Source organism: Lepidochelys olivacea, assembly GCF_965140295.1.
Source record: "Lepidochelys olivacea isolate rLepOli2 genome assembly, chromosome: 3".
Classification (NCBI taxonomy): Eukaryota; Metazoa; Chordata; order Testudines; family Cheloniidae; genus Lepidochelys; species Lepidochelys olivacea.
The window spans coordinates 171,240,230-171,263,085 of record NC_140413.1 but is presented as its reverse complement, the minus strand read 5'-3'; the positions used below and the strand labels follow the sequence as shown (position 1 = coordinate 171,263,085).

At 39.9% G+C, this 22,856-nt stretch overlaps 1 protein-coding gene across 6 annotated transcripts in view; it reads right to left on the bottom strand.

Moving 5' to 3' along the window:
- Positions 1-3,834: 3,834 nt before the first annotated feature.
- Positions 3,835-22,856, bottom strand: part of EML4 (EMAP like 4) — a 257,098-nt gene continuing 238,076 nt past the window's right edge. For all 6 annotated transcript variants that reach the window (XM_084623061.1, XM_084623062.1, XM_084623059.1 and 3 more), the window contains 4 exons: positions 13,724-13,811; positions 12,271-12,369; positions 6,506-6,636; positions 3,835-5,895 (listed from right to left, as the gene is read on the bottom strand). In XM_084623061.1, coding sequence (XP_084479187.1) covers positions 5,431-5,895; positions 6,506-6,636; positions 12,271-12,369; positions 13,724-13,811 — 783 coding nt within the window. In that variant the 3' untranslated portion in view covers positions 3,835-5,430. The remainder of the gene's footprint in view (positions 5,896-6,505; positions 6,637-12,270; positions 12,370-13,723; positions 13,812-22,856) is intronic.

Here is a 22,856-nt window from a genome sequence, read left to right as displayed (position 1 = left end):
CGTTGGAGTACTCATTTATGAATTTACGTATCATGGCCCCCAAAGTTCCATTAAAATTCTCCACCAGGCCATTTGTTGATGGTGGTTAGGGGTGGCAACCAAGTGGTTCACCCCATGAGCTTCCCACAGGCTTTTCATGGTCCCTGCCAGGAAATTAGTTCCTGAATCCGTAAGGATGTCGGAGGGCCAAGGTACCCTGGCAAAAATGATTGTTAATGCCTGGCACACACTTTTAGCCCAGCTGTTACTTAGAGCTACTGCTTCCGGCCATCAGGTGGCAAAATCCATGAAAGTCAGTATGTACTGCTTTCCTCTGAGTGTCTTTTTCAGGAAAGAACCCAGAATATCCACAGCTACTCGCTGAAATGGAACCTCAATTATGGGGAGTGGCTGGAGAGGGGCTTTGACTTGGTCTTGGGGTTTTCTCACTCTTTGGCACACCTCACAAGACCAGACATAGGTAGAAACATCCTTGCCCATTCCCTCCCTGAGGAAGGACCTCCCCAAATGGTCTTTGGTCCTGTTCACCCCAGCATGGCCACTAGGATGATCATGGGCTAAGCTCAAGAGCTTTACCCGGTACTTAGTTGGAACTACAACTTAGCTACGAACAAGCTGCCTAAGTTTCCAGTATTAAGACACATACTTGCATTATTCAGAAAGTTTACAAAAAAACATCCATAGACCATAGGTAATTATTACACAGGTAAAATACACACAAATAGTAACTTCCATGTGTAGACCCCAATGTTAATTCAGCCCTGTAATAGTTACATAAAGATCTCTTCATGAACCACTGGGGTGAAGTGTGTCAACGACGTACAGCAACTTTGAATAGCAGTTTAGGAGAGTCAGTGAAGATGACTGAAGTCAATGGCAAGACACTGAGTGACTTCCAGAGAGACAGGACTTCACCTACTCTATTTACTTGCAAATTTTGGTAGGCAGATTGTAATAACCCTGTGTGACCTATGCAAGTTACTGTACTTAGTCTCTCCACGTTGTTTCCCATCTCTCAAATGAGGAGGACCATATTTTTCTATCTCATAGAGGTGTTGTGAGGATAAAAACATGAGAGTTTTTGAGCTGCTCAGATATGATGGTAATGGGGACCCTCTCCCCACACACACGGCAGAGTTATATATATCTAGTTGGAATTTAGTCAGGACACCAGGATTGGCAACTCAATTATTCTGAGAGGTGTCATTGGATATTTTATGGTGTGCAGAGCCCAAGCCTTATATCTTGGGTTGGAACACACTCTCCAGCACAAGAGATTCCCTCAGCACGATGGCCATTGGTTCAGTATTGACTTGAAGAAGAGTGCCACCTATTGAATCACCAAAGCTGCTTACATTGTAACACTTACTACTTTAAGTTTCTTCACAAAAAATATGTATTTGGAAATGGAAGGGAAACTTTCTAACCTCGTGTGACAGTAGCCATCTTGGCAGACACGAGGGATTGAACTGGGGATGTCCAGAACTGAAAGCATGGCAGACATTGGCTGACAGAGGTAACACATTCACATCCTCCATGGCTTGGGCACAAGGGAGACAGGTAGCACACACTGACCAGTGAGTTACATACTTCCCCTGAGGAAGCTCATACCAAGCATTTGAGTCCCACAGCAGTTCAAATTCCAGACTAACCTTCACTTATGACACCACCATCTTGGCTGACACTTGAACCAGGGATCTCCAACAGTTAAAAACTCTTTAGCTGCGGATTGGGCACAGAGCAAGACACAAAATACAGTGAATAGTGGGTTACATCAGCCTAACATGAAGACTGAATTTTTCCCTAATTTTGTAAATTGAGACTAGAATGTGTGCATTATATTGTGGGAACCAGTGAAAATACAATGCTGGATCTTAATATATATTATATACAAAGACTGTTAGAATAACATTATTTAGGTGGTAAAGTCAAGTACTCAAAAGTTAAGAAATGTCAGTACCACCTTAATTTGCTTCCCTTCTGTGTCTATCCTGAGCACTGAATAAGGCAAGGGTTCTGTGATCACCTATTTAAAAGATATACCATAATATATAAGAACAAAGGGGCCAAATTAAGGTTGCACAGGCATCCATAAACCTGGCATCTCCTAACTTTCAAGGACTTGACCCTAAATAATGTTTTTAATGTAGCTTTTAAAAATACAGTTCCCTACATTAAAAAAAAATTAAGTGCAACTAATCCTCCGTGCCCCTCCAGTGTGAACCATGAGCCTTCAGCCCCAGAACAGACATCTAACACTTGAGCTACAGAACTAAGCACGTTAGCTGGCATTATCAGAAAGCTGCTATCCCGAATGGGCAGCTGGTGCCAAGTGGTGTGTCTGCAGTGAGGGTGGTTGGAGGGAGATTGGCCTGCAGTTGGTATCTCAGTCAAACTTGAATGGAATTTCATGGGACAAAGGCCCTTCTCTTCTCTCTCCTGAATTTCAAACGCCTGCAGCAAGCAATGAAGATGTTACAGATTCTTTAACAACAACAACAAAAAAATCACAAGAATCTTTAATGGCAGCAAGTGTTAAGGCAACCTAAATATATAGGGGTCCCTACCAGCTCCCCCATATTGACCCAAGATGATGACATTAGCAAAGTGAAAGCATGATTGCATACTTACTACATTATATCCAAAATACAACTGTAACCTTCATGTATCTTTCAGTAGGACAGATTCTAAATTTCCTGAGAGGGACTCAATAAAAAATATCAGGGCATAAAGTCTGTATAGAGTCCAGTAGAGCACAACAATATTCTACCCAGTATTGTGATCTCCTTAATCAACAGATATATTGTGGTCTTGCCAACCTATTAGTCCATCAATGGAATGGAGACACTGTATGCGTCTAAACCCCAACCACTGAGGGGTACATTTCCAAAGCAATGAGCAGACATGTAAGTCCACTCACATGAATGTAATTTGGAGTAGTAGGAGTATTTCCTGAGTCTCCTGGTGAATAGGTATCCTTTATTAGCCAGGAAGAGGTTTACCAGTAAAAGCATTAGTCAGAGACAAGAAGATATTAAAGAAAGAAAGAAAAAAATAATCTGATAAACACATTACGAGGGATCTGATGAAAACTGGCATATATATATAAAGGAATCAGCACTTATATTGAAAGACATAAAGGCAACGTATTATTTTGATGATTTTATTGTTTTTTTAATCTTCAAAATTTTCTGCCATGAGACAGGAATGCATGATAGATAGAAATGGCTCAAACATCTTCACATGAAACACTCTGAATCATATTTCATTCACAATTATTTGTCTAAAACATCTACAGTGACATAATCCCACCCATTTCCATCCATTATCACAGATTTAATTATCGGTTAAACAGTAGTTGCCAGGAATTGAAAGCTGTAAGGCTTTTTGCATATTAGTAGAGTCTTTTGAACTACAACACAAGAATATCACAACTATAACTCTCACTTTACATGGCAACCCCTAAGCAATAGATGTTTCCAAATGACATGTGTTGCTTATGTGGAGTTCATAAAAATGATAGAGAGAGCTCTGTGCCTCACTGGCTTTGATAAACCCTTTTTTCTTTATTAGAATTATTTTCTCACCTTACAGCATATTCCTCATTTGAAACCATATAATTTGATGAGCTGATCTTTATCTTCTGTCACTATTATTGGGCAAAACTGTAAGTCAGACACACTAGAGCTCTCCAATAAAATACTATGTACAGAGCACAGTTTAAGCAGTTGGGTTGCTTGGAATCCACATCTCCCTTCATTTGAAGAGAATTATTTTGAGGTTTTCTGGAACTGTTGTAAACAAGAGGATATTTTATATATATATATATATATATATATATATATATTTATAAATATCCTCTGGGAGTCCATTTGAGTTTTTTGATCTTACCAAATGATGACTAAATACCTGATCTGTAGCATTACTCCTGAGAAGATACTAGAAAGGGAATGACAGTTTTGATGCACTTTGGAATGGCACAATCACGTAAACGCTCGCACACTTAAGACTTATGAACTCATCCAAAGTTTCTAAACAAGACTTTCTAACTAAAACCTAAAATATCAGCACAATGCAGCAAGTTAAAAAAATTCTATGTAATCAAAATATAAACAAGTACATAGGAAATGCATACTTGTCAGTAAATCTATTTTTTCTTTTTAATGTAGGAAACTTATGTACTTAAGAAACAAATGTAGCTGTCTGACAAGTTTTGTAAAAAAAACTTTACTTTCCAAATGCATAACAAATGCCATGATATCCTGTAACTGGCCAGGTATAGCCACATAAGAGCTGCATGGCTTACAGCAACTCGGCGAAAGAAAAATCACCAAAGAGGAAATCTCAAAATACGCAACATTATCTAAATTATTGTGATATTATCATGACTGCTAAATGAGCCAGTAAAAAAACATTTGCAGTTTATTGATTCTTAAAGTCACCACATAACAGGAAAAAAAAGTAACATCTTACTATACTAATCCCAAGCACCAATTTAACTATATTTATATTTCTCCTAGACATAAGGGAACGATTTCTGCTTGAAGCCTACGTTTAACCCTAGAACCATTAGACTTTTGTTTTCTTGTCATGCATTCTCTTCTGTTCACATCAAGGTCAATATAAAGATTCTTAAGTTTCAAAATATCAAGGCGAGCAATTCTTTGAAAACACAATTGCCTCTTACATTGTAATCAACTTTTAGGTCATCAATAATTCATGAACAAACAGATGTTTTGTTAAGTTCTATGATTAAATAGGTCTATAAACAAGGATCAATAAAAACTGTTCCTTGATATGATTTGCATTAGAACGAGCAGCACCTAGGGCAGACAGACTGCAAACATGTCCACACTCCATTAGGAATTAGTAGTGTTAGAAAATTGCATATGTGTTATATCAAGAAGGCAGTTTCATGAACATGGCATTATTCTTGTTTTTCCTTTTTTCATTAAAAAAAGAAAGAACAGCTCCACAAAATTAATTTTTCAGATTTTTTTTATGCACCTGGAAAAACAGCACAGTATTATTCAGCTGGTATTTATTCAGTGCTTCTGTTTGGTGTTAGAAAACAGAAAACACTTCCAGAAAACACTTTCACAAGATTAAGGTGGTTTATTTCAGCTTTTCCTTAGAACTAACCTTTTTTCCAGTATTTACATCATGCCACTTCCTGACAGCAATTTCAGAATTAAAAATGAACCTATGGTTTTGTCCCACTACTAACGTTGACCAGTTCTTGACAAACTGTCAAGCTGGGCCCTTGGGATAGTTCACATATTGAAACAAAGTCAGACTAAAAAACTCACTGAAACCCAACTGCTGGAGTGGGCATGAATCTCAGCTATTTACCCTCCCCTATTTAAACCCTCTCCCCTTTATGAAAGCACACACACAAACGGAAAATAAAGACCATCTGAGTTTGAAGTGTTAAGACACCGGTGAATTATCTTGCTGGTCTTCAGTAACAGTGGATTCACTTTGCTCCTCACTTGTTTCATTGGATGGTTCTTCGTAGCTTGGCTCACCTGGATCCAGACTGCTCCCTTCACTTTGCTCCTCACTTTGCTCTTCATTGGCCTCCACAGTCTGCTCCAAATTGCTCTCCACACATGTGAGAGAGCTGCCGGTTACGCTTTCATTTTGTGCCATTTCATCAAATGATTGTGAAAGAGGGGCAAGGGACTGTACCACACTTTCACTTGCAGGGATGGGTGTTTTGGTTGTGCCAATTTCTACTACAATGTCATTTTGTGGCAAAGTTATCTTCTCCACAAGTCTCCATTGAATAATACTCATGTCTTTCCCTCCAGTTGAAATCAAGTGGCCATCGTTATGCGTAAAGCTGACATTTGTCACATGACTGCTGTGAGCACTGTATTTGTGACTGGGGGCCTATTGAAACAAATGGGGGGGGGGAGAGAGGAATTAACTGTCACAATCTTTTCCTGTTATTTGTTAATATCAAAACACTACAGAAATATCTGCTAGAGTATTCCAAAGAATAATTTATATACACCTACACAAATCTATATTAAATTTCCCGCCCCCACCCCCAAGATATACTTTTCTCTTGAGTATTATTACTGAACTGTATAAATTCCAAATTGTAGGAGACTTTTCCACATTTGGGCTGGCTGTATGTCCTTATGAAATCTGTATCTGGAAAGGGCCAGATAAAAATAGATAACTTTAAAACACCCCGCAACAAATTTAGTTTGCCACCAACTGGCAATCAAAATTATTTTATAAATAAGTTACTCTCTTCCTACATACTATTATTTTGACAGGGTCCCTGTCTCATTCAGGGCACAGGATGGGCCTGCTATGGGAACCCATCTTACAAACAGCTGAACCATCTGGCATGGAAAATTTCACCCCAAATGATTAAAGTTTGCCAAAGTTGCAAATGAAAACAGGGTCTTATAAGGGGAAGTGTCAGGCACCCGTAACCTTTTCTACCAGCCTTGTCTATAATACACCCCACAGAGTAGTCTAAACTTACCTTTGGCTTGGAGCAGGGATACTGAAAGAGATGGACCTTACAGAAATCATCAGCAACTGCTATCACCTTTCGATTATGGGATCTGATAAGAGCATTTATATCCGTCCCATCTGATCCTTCAGGCCATACTCCTAGGATACAGACACACAGATATATTTAATAACAGTAATTTAAAAACAAAATTTTAAAAAAATCCTGAAGCAAAAATATAATCCATGAAACCTAAAATAAGGTTAAAAATAATGCCAAACAATGCATTTATCAAATTAAATTAGGAAACTGAATAGGATATTGAACTCAAGTTTATATTTTGTCATGCCAAGAAAATTTATCTCACTTGCTAAATTGCTATTCAAGACCCCAATCCTGCAAATATGGATGTGCAAGTGCTTAACTTAAAATTCAACTTGTTGCCAAAACAGATAATTCTTAAATGAACACTGTTTGGTACATGTATTCATGTTCTAAAAGTGATGTGAGTTTCTGAAGTATGTAGCAAACTTAAATGCAGCACACTATATTAATTGAAATGTTTGTTTATAAACCATTTTTTGGAGCAAAATAATTATTGTGTAGTGGAACCCTCTTTCTAATGGCAGTATGATTTGAAACAGACCACTGATCAGCATAGTTTGCAGAGAAACTCAGCCTGGACATGTGCCCTATAACAGTGCTTAAATAAAACAAATACATAGTGAATTGCACGTAAGTGCAAAGCATAGAATTGGTCTGTCTAGACAGAAGAAAAGTAGCATCGTGTTAAGGAACAAAAAAGGAGCACGGAATTAAGAAAAAATAAAAACATGCTCTTGAGCTTCAACATGCAGCAAAAATGGGCTTGCATATCTAAGAGCAAAGCAGAAAAAAGGGTAAACTAAGAATTAAAATATGATACTTTTCTCCATGGTGCCAACTTTTACAACTCGGCCACCACCTGCTGGGTGACTAGGAGTTGTATAAATATGAAGAGCCTTTTTTGTTTTGTTGCATTTTTTAGGCACTGTGATTGCAAAGGATATCAATTATCAAAATAGCCAGGGAAGGCATATCTTCCCACAGCTACAAGCATTGGTTTAGGCCAGTGGTCACCAACTGGTTGATCGCAATCGACTGGTTGATCGCAATTGACTGGTTGATCCTAGATCCTCTGACAGTCAATTGCGATCTCCGGCTGCTAAAAGTCCGGTGGCACAACAGGGCGAAGGCAGGCTCCCTGCCTGCCTTGGCTCCACACTGCTTGCGGAAGCGGCCAGCACATCCCTGTGGCCCTGGGGGAGAAAGGGTGGGCAGGGGTCTCTGCACGCTGCTCCTGCCTGCAAGCTCCACCCCTGCAGCTTCCATTGGCCAGGAACGGGGAACTGCAGCCAATGAGAGCCGTGGGGGCAGTGCTTGCAGGCAGGAACAGTGCGCAGAGTCACAGCATGCTGGCCACTTCCGGGAGCGGCATGGGGCCGGGGCAGGCAGGGAGCTTGCCTTAGCCCCACTGCGCCACTGACCGGGAGCTGCCCGAGGTAAGTGCCGCCTGGGGGCAGCCAGCACCCCTCCCGCACCCCAACCCCAGCCCTGAAGCCCCCCTCCCAGATACATCACCCCATACCTCTTCCTGCACCCCAACCCCCCTTCCTGGATCCTGAAACCCTGCCCCAGCCCCGAGCTCCCTCCTGGAGCTAGCACCGCTTACCCCCTCCTGCACCCCAACACTCTGCCCCAGCTGGAGTCCCCTCCTGTACCAAAACTCCCTCCCAGAGCTTGCACCCCTCACCCTCTCCTGCACCCCAACCCCCTGTCTCAGGCTCAGCCTGGAGCCTGATCCCATACTCCGAACGCCTGAGCCCCAGCCCAGAGCCCGCCCAAACCCCAACTCCCTGCCCCAGCCCGGGGAAAGTGAGTGAGGGTGGAGGAGAGCTGGTGACGGAGGGAGGGGGGGATGGAGTGAGTGGGGTGGGGCCTCGAGGAAGGGGAGGGGTCGATTCTGGGTTGCACTTAAATTCAAGAAGTGATCTTGTGCGTAAAAAGGTTGGAGACCACTGATATAGGCATTAAAAATACTTCCATGATTTCTTTGTATCACCAAGACAGAAACATCAGGGAACTCCAAGTAAACTGTAGGTTGAATGCCAGCCTGAAAGTTGTACAGCATTATATTTTCAACACTGCAAATTTTCTCAAAGTAAACAACTTGTTCACATCTGAAATTGTTATAAAAAACAACACCTCTTTCACTAGTTTATATGAAGGTTGTTTGTGACACTTTTCACTGGGTCAGGAAATTTTATCTAGAAGATTAGAAGCCATGGGACAACTAAAGGTATGCCTAATTCTTCACTCTTTAAGGAAAGAGGAGGGAGCCTGGCCAGTATTAGAGGATATTTGATGCAAGCAAACGTTACTGTGGATAAATTACCAAAATGAACAACATGAATTGCTAAGGAAATTGTTAGGCAATATTTTGAATGTCTCAACAGTAATGATAATGTCTGTCTCATAAATAAATATCTCAAGAATTTTCAAGCAGCTAGAACTAAATTGATTGATCTTAAAATACCTTTTTAATCTATTAATATAGTATAACCAGCAGGTGGGGCTAATAAATTAACTTTAGAGTACACTCAAAACTCTGCTGCAGACATTTCTTTGAAGTTTATATTTAGGAGCCTAAATAAAGAATTTTCTTAAGCAACAACTCTACAATGTTATCTGCTTCCTGAAATTACAGATGCCATTCTAGACAGATGTTGACCAGAGAGCTATACTATGTTCCCCTTCTTAATTTATAATGAGGGTGAGGGCTCTATTGTATACACCAGTTTGATATTAGCAGTCTTAAAGAAAAAGATAATCTGTTTTAAGAAACTGGTAGGATTTTTCCTTTCAAGGTTTCAGGGAAGTATGATGAGAGTAACCCATCAACGTGGCTGACAGGGTAAAAAAAAAAAAAAAAGGAAGTATCAAATGTTTAAAAACTTTTAAGAATAGCGATGTTTATATTATTACTATTATTTTGTATTGACAGAATAAGTAGTCCCTATAAGATATTGTCCTTTTGTGCTGTCACTGTAACAGACATGAGACAGTCCATGGCTAAAAAAAGCTTACAATCTGAACAGAGAAAAGTCAAAGGAAGGTACGGGAAACATGCCCTGAGAGGTGAAGTGACTTGCTCAGCATCACGGCAGCTCAGTGGCTGAACGAGGAATAGAACTCATGTCTCATGCTAGGTGATGATGCTTTAATTTGAGACTAAGCCATTGGTCCTGGATGTTTTTAAGGGCCAGGAATGCCCAACAGTAGAAAATTAAAACATGATGGGCCTGGAACTTTTAAGTTTGCAATTACACCTTGAAGATGACAAATGATTTTTGGCAGAATAACTGATGTCACGCTATTTGCTGTGCTCACTTTATTTTTAAACACACAAGTGAGTCACTGGTGGATATTTCATTCAGAAGTATCACTCAGATTTCACTTTCCATTGTGAACCCAAGACCCCTTAGAACTCTGAAGAATCTGAGAGCTGTTAAGTTTAATAAAAAACTTTAGTACATAATAGTAAAAGTGCATAATAATCTGGATGGAATGGAGATAAAACCAGAAACTCTGACCAGAATTACCAGCAACTGAAATGAAGTTTAAAATACACAACAGAAAGAAAGGGCCTGGATGGCATAGGGTACTGGTAATGAGATACAGAGCTGTTCATCTGCATGTCATCTCAACTGAATTTGCCCAGGTCATCACTCGCTCCTATCTGATGGCTGCTAAGTAGAATGAGCTGGTGGTCTAAATCCAAATCAGAGTGAATAGGTGTTCAAATCATACAGATACTGGTACAACCACAACTGACTTTCTTGCATGCAATGTCACCAGTATAGCGAATGACTGATTGAGCATGGAAACAGAATTCCTCTTGCATCTCCAGACATTGTCCCTTTATATCCAGAAGAAGGGCACCTCTGAGAAAGAGCAGGGAATCGGATACAGCTGCTGCCCATATTGTATCTGCTATGCTGCTAAATGTAGTGCTGCTGTAGGTTTAGTGCTTGCAAGATGGCATCTTTCATTAACTCAAAATATAAAGTAGAAAAAATGTCAAAGGAGTGCCTCAGATCCAATCATAACATCACAGGGGGTAAAGGCCTGATTCAGTCCGTCTTCCTCCTTTAAAGTATTTCATTGCTCACTGACCAGGACATTATGCTCTTGTGAAAATGCTGAAAGCTTGGTTCCTTGCACTTCCTCATTGCTACCTGATGAATCTCCTGTGAGCCACTAACAATACCCATTCCTTCATGGTACAGTTTCCACTCTTTCAGTATTTGCTCCATAACAGCAAAGAAAGTTAGGAAATCAAAGTTGCAGACAAATATCGTTAACCAATCCAGTCTTACACACTCAGAGCTTCAGGAGAAAGCAGCCATCTGCTCTGAATGCCATCAACAGAGATTGGATAAACATGTGTGTGTATAACATTACATTAGCCTGAAAAATTAACAGGAGCCAGAATCCTGATCAAAATACCAAGCAGCAGCAGTGTAGGTATCTGTTCACCTACACCAGAGGGATGTTCCAGCATATCTCAACTGTCCACCTCTAAAGAGAAAGGACTGTAGGTCTTCAATTATAAAGACCAAACTATCAGGTGCCTGGCTTATTTGACGTACAAGGGCATCACTGTAGCCACCAACTTAAATGTAGCTCTTCTAGAGCACTTGCGTATTAAGGAGATCCTCTCAGAGGGGGTATGTGGTCACCATCAAAGGCTACATGAAGAGTAAGCATTCAGAAAAAAACATTTCTCCATTTTCTTCCTTCCAGCAAATAAATTGGCATTGAAAACTGAACTCCCACTAGCCAAGAAGAAAAGCTTTGCACGCTCTTTTCTCTCACTCCCAAGGATTTACTGACTTGCTTCTACCTACTTTTTATGTTTCATATAAGTGTGAACACCAGAGGCAGCTCTCTTGTGCTAGTGGTGAACGTGAAACATTTAGCACCCTGCTAACATGATTTGGTTCACAACACTGGCAGGTTGAACAATATCTCTCAACACTTCTCAGAAGGGCTCTCACTTAGGACTGACAGAATGCCATTTTGCAGAAAATAACTTGAACTATTCAGCCACAGCCCTGAGTTTTGGCATAAAAATCACACAACACTGTCCGTTCTTTACATTTTTGTAGATTTGTTTTAAAAAATCTGTTTCATTTTTTAAAGCACTCCTCTTTTGCAGACATAGGGCACATTTCTTTTCTTTGATTGTAGTCCTCAAATGGTGTAGCCACCCTCCTGAGTCATGGACGACACAGTACAGAGTATACACCTCAGATCTTCACTGTACTTTCTCTCCTCCCTATTCCCATCCCCAGTACCATCTCTCAAAACACAAAAGTTCATGGCTCAAGGCCCAAACTCCGGAGTCTACAATGAGTAGAACAAAAAAATCCCAAACCTTTAATATTAAATGGAAGATGAATATGTATTATCTATGGAGAATATCTACCTTCAAAGAGCTACATCCTGCTTAAGATTGATCACAAGACCAGCACTGCGGTCAGTCTCCTGGGATGGTGTGTCAGACATAAGGGAATTGTTGGGGGTATCTGATAACAATATTACCAGGAGGTAACTGAAGAAATTCTGTACTGACATTCCAATTACTGTCCATGATCATTAATCAAGTATTTCCAATTATAAAATCTAGCATAATAGAGGTTAAACAAAATGAAGGATAAAAGCAAGTTAAAAGCAAGTTAAATGGTACTTACCAAACACTTGAAACCCTAGCACACAAGTGTACGTCGTCCAATCTATGTCCTTACAATCTGAACGATTCCTGATAAGTTTACAGCCACTTGGAATGTCCCCTTTAAAAGAAGTGAATTAACAGTAATGGCATATGAATTAGATCCACCTATTTTGTTCCTTGAAGACACTAAGAATGTTGGAGAAACTAATTAAGTGCAATTTTTTAAACCATTTTTGAATCATTCTGGAAAGCTAATGACAAGGCCAGCACTAGATTCCTCCATTGTGGGAGACATCCTTCACCAAATTCCAAGTACTTCTGAGCTTTATTTTGGACCCAAGAGCCGGACTCTTCTCTCATTTACACTGGTTTTACACCTGGGTATCTCCAACAACTTCAATTTCACCTTCCATTACTTCTAATTTACAATGGCCTAAGATCAGAATTGGGACCTACCTCCCACCCCTTATTCCTTTGCTCCCTCATTAAGTGCTTTATAAAATGTTTCAACATCTCAGACCTCATGCTGCCAGACCCCATACTTGCTAGAATTAGCAGTCAGTCACTCACTCAGGAAGTTTACTTTAAAAATCATGATTCTGGGTAGTGAGGAACCATTTGTCATGGGAGTCTCAATCCCCTTTCACCTTGTAACCAGAAAGGGAATGATTCTGTCTTTCAGTTCAGCAGTTTGGCATTGATGGATTGTAGCCCTTCACCTCATTGCACAGATAATTACAGTCACAGAAACTTTGGGCAGATTCCGATACAGAACTCTCAGCTCACAGCTGAGTTGTAATCGGTGGAATAGACCTGTGAAGGTGCAGACATTTTTCATATCTGAGGGGTGGTTCTCCATGCTTGTAAAGAAAGAGGAGCCACAACCCATCAATTCCAGACTGATGACTTCCTTCAAATAGAATAGGTGGGAAAATCTATTTTTTAAAATAGATTAAAACGTCTGTGCTCTGACCAGCTCACCTTGCTTTAGGTGTGATACTGCATAGTTGTTAGATACATCTACTAGGTAAATAAACACATACATTTAGAAAATCAGAAGGTATGCCAACGCTATTACTATACAGCTAAATAAATCCTGTTATTGGTTCAAGCTTTTCTCTTTCAAATCTTACACACTTCAATAGATCACACTGTTGATACAAAATAGACAACGTATACATACTATTTTCGAAGTGCAAAACCTTTTGGAGCAACATCACAACCTAGTGCCACTTGTTCTGTAAATTCTAAGTTGTTATCCTGATTTATGACCTTGTAGAGAAGTAAACTATATTTGGAAGTGCCATTAGGTAATACACAGCTCTGAATAATATCAGGTTACAAAAGTTCAAATTAGTTCCTTTGTCAGAAAGCATTTTGCACAGACAGCCCTGACCACATACATTCTTCCATGTATTATGATTGCTAAGGCAAATTTCTGTCCAGTACATATAATTTAATTTCATACTTACAGTATAGTATTTCATAGTCTCCTGAGTTTGACATTATATACTTGTTGTCTGGGGACCAGTCAAGGTGTGTAATATAGCTGGAATGTCCCTAAAGAATAACACAATAATGCCAACATGAAACTTTTAATTTAAAACATAAACTTGTCCAGTGATGGCTTAAAAATTAACAAGGCATAGGATAATTAAAATCAGAAGTAGTAATGAGTTGTTCTTTTTCCAGGATCTGTTGCAAACATTTGCATTCCTGTAAAGATTCTCATTACACAGAGAAACATTTGCCAATGACTAAACAAACATGAATCTGGCAAAGTGCCTTTCCTGTAACCTATTAGAGTTTCAGAGTAAAGTGGATTTTTCCTTGGTAATAATATTGTCCCTTCATGGTACAAATTAATCCAAGCAGACGAGTTGTTCAAGTGTGGATGAGTTCATGAAACGACAGAGCACAGCTCTACTTACAACCAGTCAATTAGGAAAAACAAATCATGTTGAATTGTCTTTTGATAGGGCAATGAGACTAAATGCATGAATTTGCATTACTAAAGGTAGAGGAAAATGGCAGATTTTCAGAAGTTCTCAGCACTCTCAGTTGCAACTGGGTTTTTAGACAAGCCTAGCTCCTGTTTAGGCACTTGAGTAAGTAGCTGGATTTTCAGAAATGTACAGCTGCCAGGAGCTGAGCTCTTGTGAAAATTCAGCCTAGTGGGAGCTACTGGTGCTGGGCTCTCTTGGAAATGTGGCCCACAAACCTTAGCAATACAGAACACTGACACTCTGATGAACAAAGAATTCCAATAGCTGCCTCCTACTTTTCTCTTTTAAGGAAGATGAAATGATTACAAATAAATGAGCTCGAAGTCTTATAAACATTGCTTTTATAAATCAGGCAGATTCAACACCACAAAGAAGCCAGCATAGACTCACGGGAAGCTCACTTATTTTTACACTGTCCATGCTGCAGCAAGTTGAACTTTTCATACAATTTTGCCAATAATCTTGCATTCTGCTACCAGTTCTTATTTTTATGGAACAGCACTGTAAACTACTCAAAAGGGCTCAAAATTCCCCTTTATAAGGAAGGAAAAGGAATACTACATTTGTTCAGGTGGTAGAAAATCAATCCAGAAGTTGCAATAAAAAAAAAAAGAAGCTTTTTATTTGGAAATGGTTCACAACTCTGAACAGTCTCTAGGTAAGTTATAAATCCACACTGAAACTCAGAAACATGACAGATATGTAATACAGACCAATTCTTAAATGACTGCAGAAAAAAACAAGGTGGGTGAGGTAATATCTTGAAAGGCTGCAGATTACAGAGCTCAGGATTTGTATGCTCTGTGTTTACTAAGAAAGCTGCACCTGACCCCTGCTTTATGTTTTGATCTAGCCTCGTCAATTAACACCTTTATAAAAAGCACACCTGCACAGTTGTAATTTCAGATTACTGCACTGCAGATTTTAAATCCCTCCAGATCATCTATATTATTACACTGATCAAGTTATAATAAGAAATCCAACTGCAGAATGAAATCATAACTTTATAACTGATTTCTGAAAAACAAGGTTTTTCTTGCGCATGGCTACATTACACTGAAACCTCCACTTAAATACAACCTTTAACATGCAATTCTGTTTCTAAAGGGACCAATTTAAAGTCCCTTTAAAGTCAAGGATTCAAGTACACTTCTGTTTGACCTTTAGTAAACGTCTACTTCTGCTAGGCCACTGACATTGCTGGTTTCTTGGACTGCCAGCTAACGCTGGTTTTGCTGTATTTAGTTTTGAACAAGTATGATTTTTATTAGATTGTAAATCTACAGCAAGTTGATATGGAAAACTACAGAAAGATAAATATATACTATAGCCTTAAGAAAACACTTTGAACCAGCAAATATAATTTAACCAAGAGTTTTCAATTTGAGCAAAATTCTTGCAGGAAAAATTCAAGTTACAATATACACAGGGATATGAGCTATCAGATTAATTTGCTGTGAATATTGTTCTTTTTCTAATAACGATTGCTCTTGCCACCAGTCAGCTACAAATACACTGCACAAGAGGGTCTAATCCTACAATGCTTAATCACACAAGTAACCCTGCCTCCCATTGACTCTAATGAGACTATTTGCACAAATAAAGATTACTCACTTGAGGAAAGGTTGTGGAATCAGGCCACAGCACTATTTAAACAATGGCTGTATGGCTAATTTTAAGGTTTTAACCACGCCAATGGGCACAGTCCTGGGAAGCTGCATCACTCCATGATGAGTTCTGGGACCACATTTGCGGCTACACCCTAACAGTGTCTGCACTATATTCCCCTAGTTTGACTGTCCACTGGCAGGGGTGGGGGTGGAGGGCATTGCCCCACCTTTTTCTCCACATTTTTGTGGCAATATGTACCTCTGGCAGAATTATGAAGGGGACAGCTCCTGCAATCCCCTGAACACAAGAACTGTGAGTGTGATGTGATGGGTAATGGGGTAGGAGCCTCCTTGCGTGCTTCCCCTTCCTATTCATCTCTGTGTTCGAGCCAAACACAATCTGGCCCTAGAAATCTGCATCTACATAGTATAGCGGCAAAATTAATTAACCAAGTTAATATCAAAGTATTCATTAGAATTAGTTAACAAGATTAGTCAAACCAGATTACAAATGAAATCTTGTATTCAAATGAGCCTTTCTTTACATAGCATTAAAACGAGTAACTCTAGCCAAATTATATGCTCTAGCCAAATCTTGTGTAAAACATGAACTGTGACATCAGTCAGCATTGCTGAGCGTGCTTTGTAATGGAGCACTTTGTTTCAGTCTTCTGACAAAATCCAAAACTACTATCTTACTTTTTCAGATGTTAAAGTTGATTTAAATCATGTATGTGTCAGCATTTAGTTTACAGCCCTCGACTTTCCTAAGTATTTAGAATACTTTGGCAAACATCCACAATGCAAGGTTGATGGATCAATAGCTAGCATTATGAGCATAACCTTATATATCCGTCACTAATCCCCGCTATTTGCCCTACAGCATGTGCATATTCAACTAGTGCCAAAACACAAAGTCACTCTTCCCTGTGTACACAAGGTCATCAGTGTAACTGATAAACCCACACTCATGGTAACCTTTATGTTAAAGACCCTTAGGCCTGATCCTGTTCTTATTTAAGTTAATGTCAAAATTCATTGGAGCAGGTTCTCGATATTCATGAATGAACCTTACACTTGTGGAGAGAGAATGTGGTGATGGCTTTATTAATTTCATATATATTCCCATCTGTAAATGTATCTCTAGGGGGTATATCTACTTAACATAGATTGGATTTCTGAAAAAATCCAAAAGATATCCAGGCCTTAGTCCATATAATGGAGTCTGTAATTTTGTGAACGGGTTCCTAACACCTTGACAGGTAAGGACAAAGTTAAATTATCCTTACAGACCAAAGAAGAGTAAAACTTGGTTCCTGTTTCCCTCCCCTACTGCATAGTCTTCCACCTCTTCTTCCCTCTCCTTTCCTTAATGAACCTCCCCCATATCCACCAGAAGATGGCCTCCCCACCTCCATTCATCCTCTAGTCTAGTGCATGGCATTGAGGACAGTCTCTCTGCCCCATCTCCCTCTGCAGATATGTGTTCCTATGACTCAGGACCTGGCACATGGTCCCTCCCAGTGAGCCCTCTTCTTAGCAGCCACACAATGTATCCTTCGAAGTTCTTACATAAATATCAGTGATGGCTGCTGAGTTTCTTGCAAAATTATACAGCATGTATATAAAGATATATTTATCATTCTGCTCTCCGACCTGCCACAGGATCCCCTAGAGCACTTGCTACATTTAGGAAAATGACTAGTCCTGATGATATTATGTACTTTAGGATTAGTCATGGCCTTTGAGGTTATTAATTTATTGTTGATTGACAGATCTATACTGTAGTTGAGAAAAGGCTGCATTGTACTTTATGAGAACTACAATACACTGAAAAAAATTAAACACAAAATGAGACAGGGTTTTTTTCTCTCTTTTTTCAAAACCTTAAAAGTTGCAAACTAACTCCAACATGGAAAAAAAAATTGGACAGCCATTTACTAAATCCTGCCAGACCTTTGGCAGCTGTTAAAATTCCTTGGGGTGGTGGGAGGGTGAACAAAGCTATTGGCAAGGGGACTCTGTGCTGGAAAATCCCTTGAAGCAAGCAACCGTGACAGGATGAATCTAAACATAAAACGCTGTCATAATATTTTAAACAGCACAATTTTATATTCCAATAAAAATCTTCCTTCAACAGCTACCACAGAGAGGCACACTTCCTTTCACACACTGTGCACTTATAACTGGCTATTGAAAATATCTGGCTGGACAGAAGCCTCCCCTTTCATTGCTCATGTTTATCTGCCTCAATGGACGCAGGTGGTAAATTCATAATCCACGGATCACAATGTCCACGGCTCAGACTGCAAGTTACCCTTCTTTGAAGCAACAGTAAAAATCAAGATGTTTGTGGCCCTGAATGAATAGGTGACAGATAATGATGAATAATAATTAAATCATGCTATAGGCATACCCTGAGCACACTTAAAAAGTTCCTTCCAGCTCTGGAGATATTCTCCATTTTAAGTATAGGGAATATCATGAAAACCTTTTCTATATTTCTAGATGTGTAAAGAACATTTTAAGTACACCTCATTTTATTTGGAAATCTACTTGATCTAGACATCTAAGATTAATGATAACCATTCACATTATTATTACAAACTGTTATGAGTTGCCCATCTCCATAATATTTAGGTGCTCTTCACATGGCTTAAGACTGGGTAAAATGAGACTTCTCAGAAATAAGGAGTGTATAATCCAGCCCCATGATTTGCTGCAGCAATTAACTAGCCAGTTTTAATGGATAGAGATCTGAATTATATTAGCTGCAATGTACAGCTGGGATAGAAATATTGCTTAATTAGGATGCTGTCAGGTGATTCAGAGATGATTTGGTTCTACATAGGACGGAAAGGGACCTCGACAGGTCATTTACTCCAGTCCCCTGCACTCACGGCAGGACTAAATATTATCTAGACCACCCCTGACAGGTGTTTGTTTAACCTGTTCTTAAAAAATTCCAATGATGGAGATTCCACAACCTCCCTAGGCAATTTATTCAGTGCTTAACCACCCTGACTGTTAGGATGTTTTTCCTAATGTACAACCTAAACTGTCCTTGCTTCAATTTAAGCCCCATTGCTTCTTGTCCTATCTTTAGAAGTTAAGGAGAACAATTTTCCCCCCCTCTTCCCTCTAACAAACTTTTAAATACTTTAAAACCGTTATGTCCCCTCTCAGTCTTCTCTTCTCCAAATTAAACAAACGTAATTTTTTCAATGTTTTCTAGACCTTTAATCATTTTGGTTGCTGTTCTCTGGAATTTCTCTAATTTGTCCATATCTTTCTTGAAATGTGGCACCCAGAACTGGACACAATACTCCAGTTGAGACCTAATCAGTGCAGAGTAAAGCGGAAGAATTACTTCTTGTGTCTTGCTTACAACACTCCTGCTAATACATCCCAGAATGATGTTTGCTTTTTTTGCAACAGTTTTCAGAGTAACAGCCGTGTTAGTCTGTATTCGCAAAAAGAAAAGGAGGACTTGTGGCACCTTAGAGACTAACCAATTTATTTGAGCATAAGCTTCGTGAGCTACAGCTCAGCATCCGATGAAGTGAGCTGTAGCTCACGAAAGCTCATGCTCAAATAAATTGGTTAGTCTCTAAGGTGCCACAAGTCCTCCTTTTCTTTTTGCAACAGTGTTCTACTGTTGACTCATATTTAGCTTGTGATCCACTATGACCCCTAGATCCCTTTCTGCTGTACTCATTCCTAGGCAGTCATTTCCCGTTTTGTATGTGTGCAACTGATTGGTCCTTCCTAAGTGGAGTTCTTTGCATTTGTCCTTTTTGAATTTCATCCTATTTACTTCAGACCATTTCTCCAGCTTGTCCAGATCACTTTGAATTTTTATCCTATCCTCCAAAGCACTTGCAACCCCTCCCAGCTTGGTATCCTCCGCAAACTATAAGTGTACTCTCTATGCCATTATCTAAATCATTGATGAAGCTATTGAACAAAATTGGACCCAGAACCCTACATTCAAAAATAAAACAATGTAAAACTTTAGAGCAGGGGTGGCCAACTTGTGGCTCCGGAGCCGCATGCGGCTCTTCAGAAATTAATATGCGGCTCGTTGTATAGGCACCGACTCTGGGGCTGGAGCTATAGGCGCCAACTTTCCCATGTGCCGGGGGGGCTCACTGCTCAGCCCCTGGCTCTGCCACAGGCCCTGCCCCCACTCCACCCCTTCCTGCCCCGTCTCCTGAGCCTACAGTGCTCCCCCTCCTTCACTCCTCCGCTCCCTCCCAGAGCCTCCTGCACGCCATGACACAGCTGATCGGGAGGTATAGGGAGGGAGCATGAGGCGCTGATCGGTGGGGCTGTTGGGAGGCGCTGGGAGCAGGGTGGGGGAGCTGCTGATGTATTACAATTTGGCAATGTACACTGGTAAATTCTGGCTCCTTCTCAGGCTCAGGTTGGCCACTCCTGCTTTAGAGCCTACAAGTCCACTCCGTCCTAATTCTTGCTCAGGCAATCACTCAGACAAACAAGGTTGGTTACAATTTGCAGGAGTTAATGCTGACTGCTTCTTGTTTACAATGTCACCTGAAAGTGAGAACAGACGTTTGCATAGCACTGTTGTAGCTGGCGTTGCAAGATATTTATGTGCCAGATGCGCTAAAGATTCATATGTCCCTTCATGCTTCAACCACCATTCCAGAGGACATGCTTCCATCCTGATGACGGGGTCTGCTTGATAATGATCCAAAGCAGTACTGACTGACACATGTTCATTTTCATCATCTAAGTCAGATGTCACCAGCAGAAGGTTGATTTTCTTTTTTGGTGGTTTGGGTTCTGTAGTTTCCGCATCAGAGTGTTGCTCTTTTAAGACTTCAGAAAACATGCTCCACCCCTCGTCCCTCTCAGATTTTGGACAGCACTTCAGATTCTTAAACCTAGGGTCAAGTGCTGTAGCTATTTTTAGAACTCTCGCATTGGTACCTTTGCGTTTTGTCAAATCTGCTGTGACAGTTCTTAAAACGAACACGTGCTGGGTCATCATCCGAGACTGCTATAACATGAAATATGTGGCAGAATGCGGGTAAAACAGAGCAGGGGACATACAATTCTCCCCCAAGGAGTTCGGTCTCAAATTTAATTGACGCATTATTTTTTTAACGAGCACCATGGAGCATGGAAGCATGTCCTATGGAATGGTGGCCAAAGCATGAAGGGGCATAAAATGTTTAGCATATCTGGCATGTAAATACCTTGCAACGCTGGCTACAAAAGTGCCATGTGAACACCTGTTCTCACTTTCAGGTGATATTGTAAATAAGAAGCAGGCAGCAGTATCTCCTGTCTATGTAAACAAACTTATTTGTCTTAGTAATTGGCAGAATAAGAAGTAGGACTGAGTGGACCTGTAGGCTCTAAAGTTTTACACTGTTTTGTTTTTGAGTGCAGTTATGTAACCAAAAAAAAAATCTGCATTTCTAAGTTACACTTTCATGAAAAAGAGTTTGCTCTTCAGTACTTGTATGAGGTGAATTCAAAAATACTATTTCTTTTATCATTTTTACAGTGAATATATTTGTAATCACAAATAATAATATGTGCACTGTGCACTTTGTATTCTGGGCGTTGTAACTGAAATCAATATTGAAAATGGAGAAAAAAAATCCAAAAATATTAAAAAAACTTCAATTGTTGTTCTATTGTTAGAAGTGCGATTAATCGCGATTACTTTTTTTGAGTTAATGGCGTAAGTTAACTGCGATTAATTGACAGCCCTAGTTCAAATATAAAAACACTTCTGGATGGATTTAAACAATGCTTACCAGCTAGAAGAAATGAATGGTGGCCGATAGTCAGAAGGAATTACTTATATAACCTGGGGATCACCTGCCAGGCTGTGGTATGAAACGCCCCCCCACACCCTTCTGCCAAAAAAACCAAAAAACAATCAAACAAACAAAAAAAAACCACGTTGGTGCCAGAGGACATATACTAGCCAGGAAGGTGTTCAAAGCCTTGAACATAACCAGATCCCTCCCTGTTAAATACCAGCTTAATATATATCCACCCCTTTGCTGGCAGCCAGCGGAGAGGAATACAGGATGCATGTAATATGATCATAGGATGGTTGCTCAGTCCAGTAAGCCAATGTGCTGCTGCATTCTGCACAAGTCGAAAGAGGCATAGAAGCCCTGCTAAGAGGGAACTGAGCTTTGTAATTACAAGATCATGTGCTGCTGTTGAAAAATGACTGTGGAATAAATAAGGGTGCAGGCTGCAGAAGTTGTGCAGCTGAAACACTGTCAAATAACAGCAAAACACGACTTTCCATGGAAATAGCATAGCAGAAAGAAATCTGAGGTTCTTAACGTGGAAAACTACAAGGGACATGAAAAGGGAGAGAGCAGCAACTATCTAGTAGCAAGACTTCTCCCTTCCCCAAGCAGACCTGAATATCTAGTAGGCAATATTATCCGGTCATTTATCCATGTCAAAAGGTGAACTAGAAAAGATTTTGTTAAGAGATCTTCTCTCTCTCTGTACATGTATGTGTACACACCCACACTCACACATGCCCCTGGGCAATCTGAAAGATAACACAGAGCCATAATGGATGCTGAATTGTAAATACAACAGTGACCATACATCAACATCATTGACTGACTTCTGTTTTCCCCAACAAAGGATTAAGCTTTGTGTGTTCTTGTACTTATTCAAAAGAAAGTGAAACCAAATGAGATTATAACATTAAAGAATCTCAGTCTTTTTTCAAAGAAAAATATATTAATAGCAGACAAACTCTCTCCCTTCCCCCCAATTTAAAATTTCTTCAGAAGGGGCCAACATATACTGTATATACATTTGCTTCAACAGCTGAAACTTGTGGCGAATAGAGTGTTGTCTGCTGATTAGAGCAGAGAACTGGGAGGACATCAATGTTCCCTCTAATTTTTGACAGTCCGTGTGCGCCAAAAATTTCTTCTGTGCAAATTGTGCTTCTGTGCAAATTTTTGTAC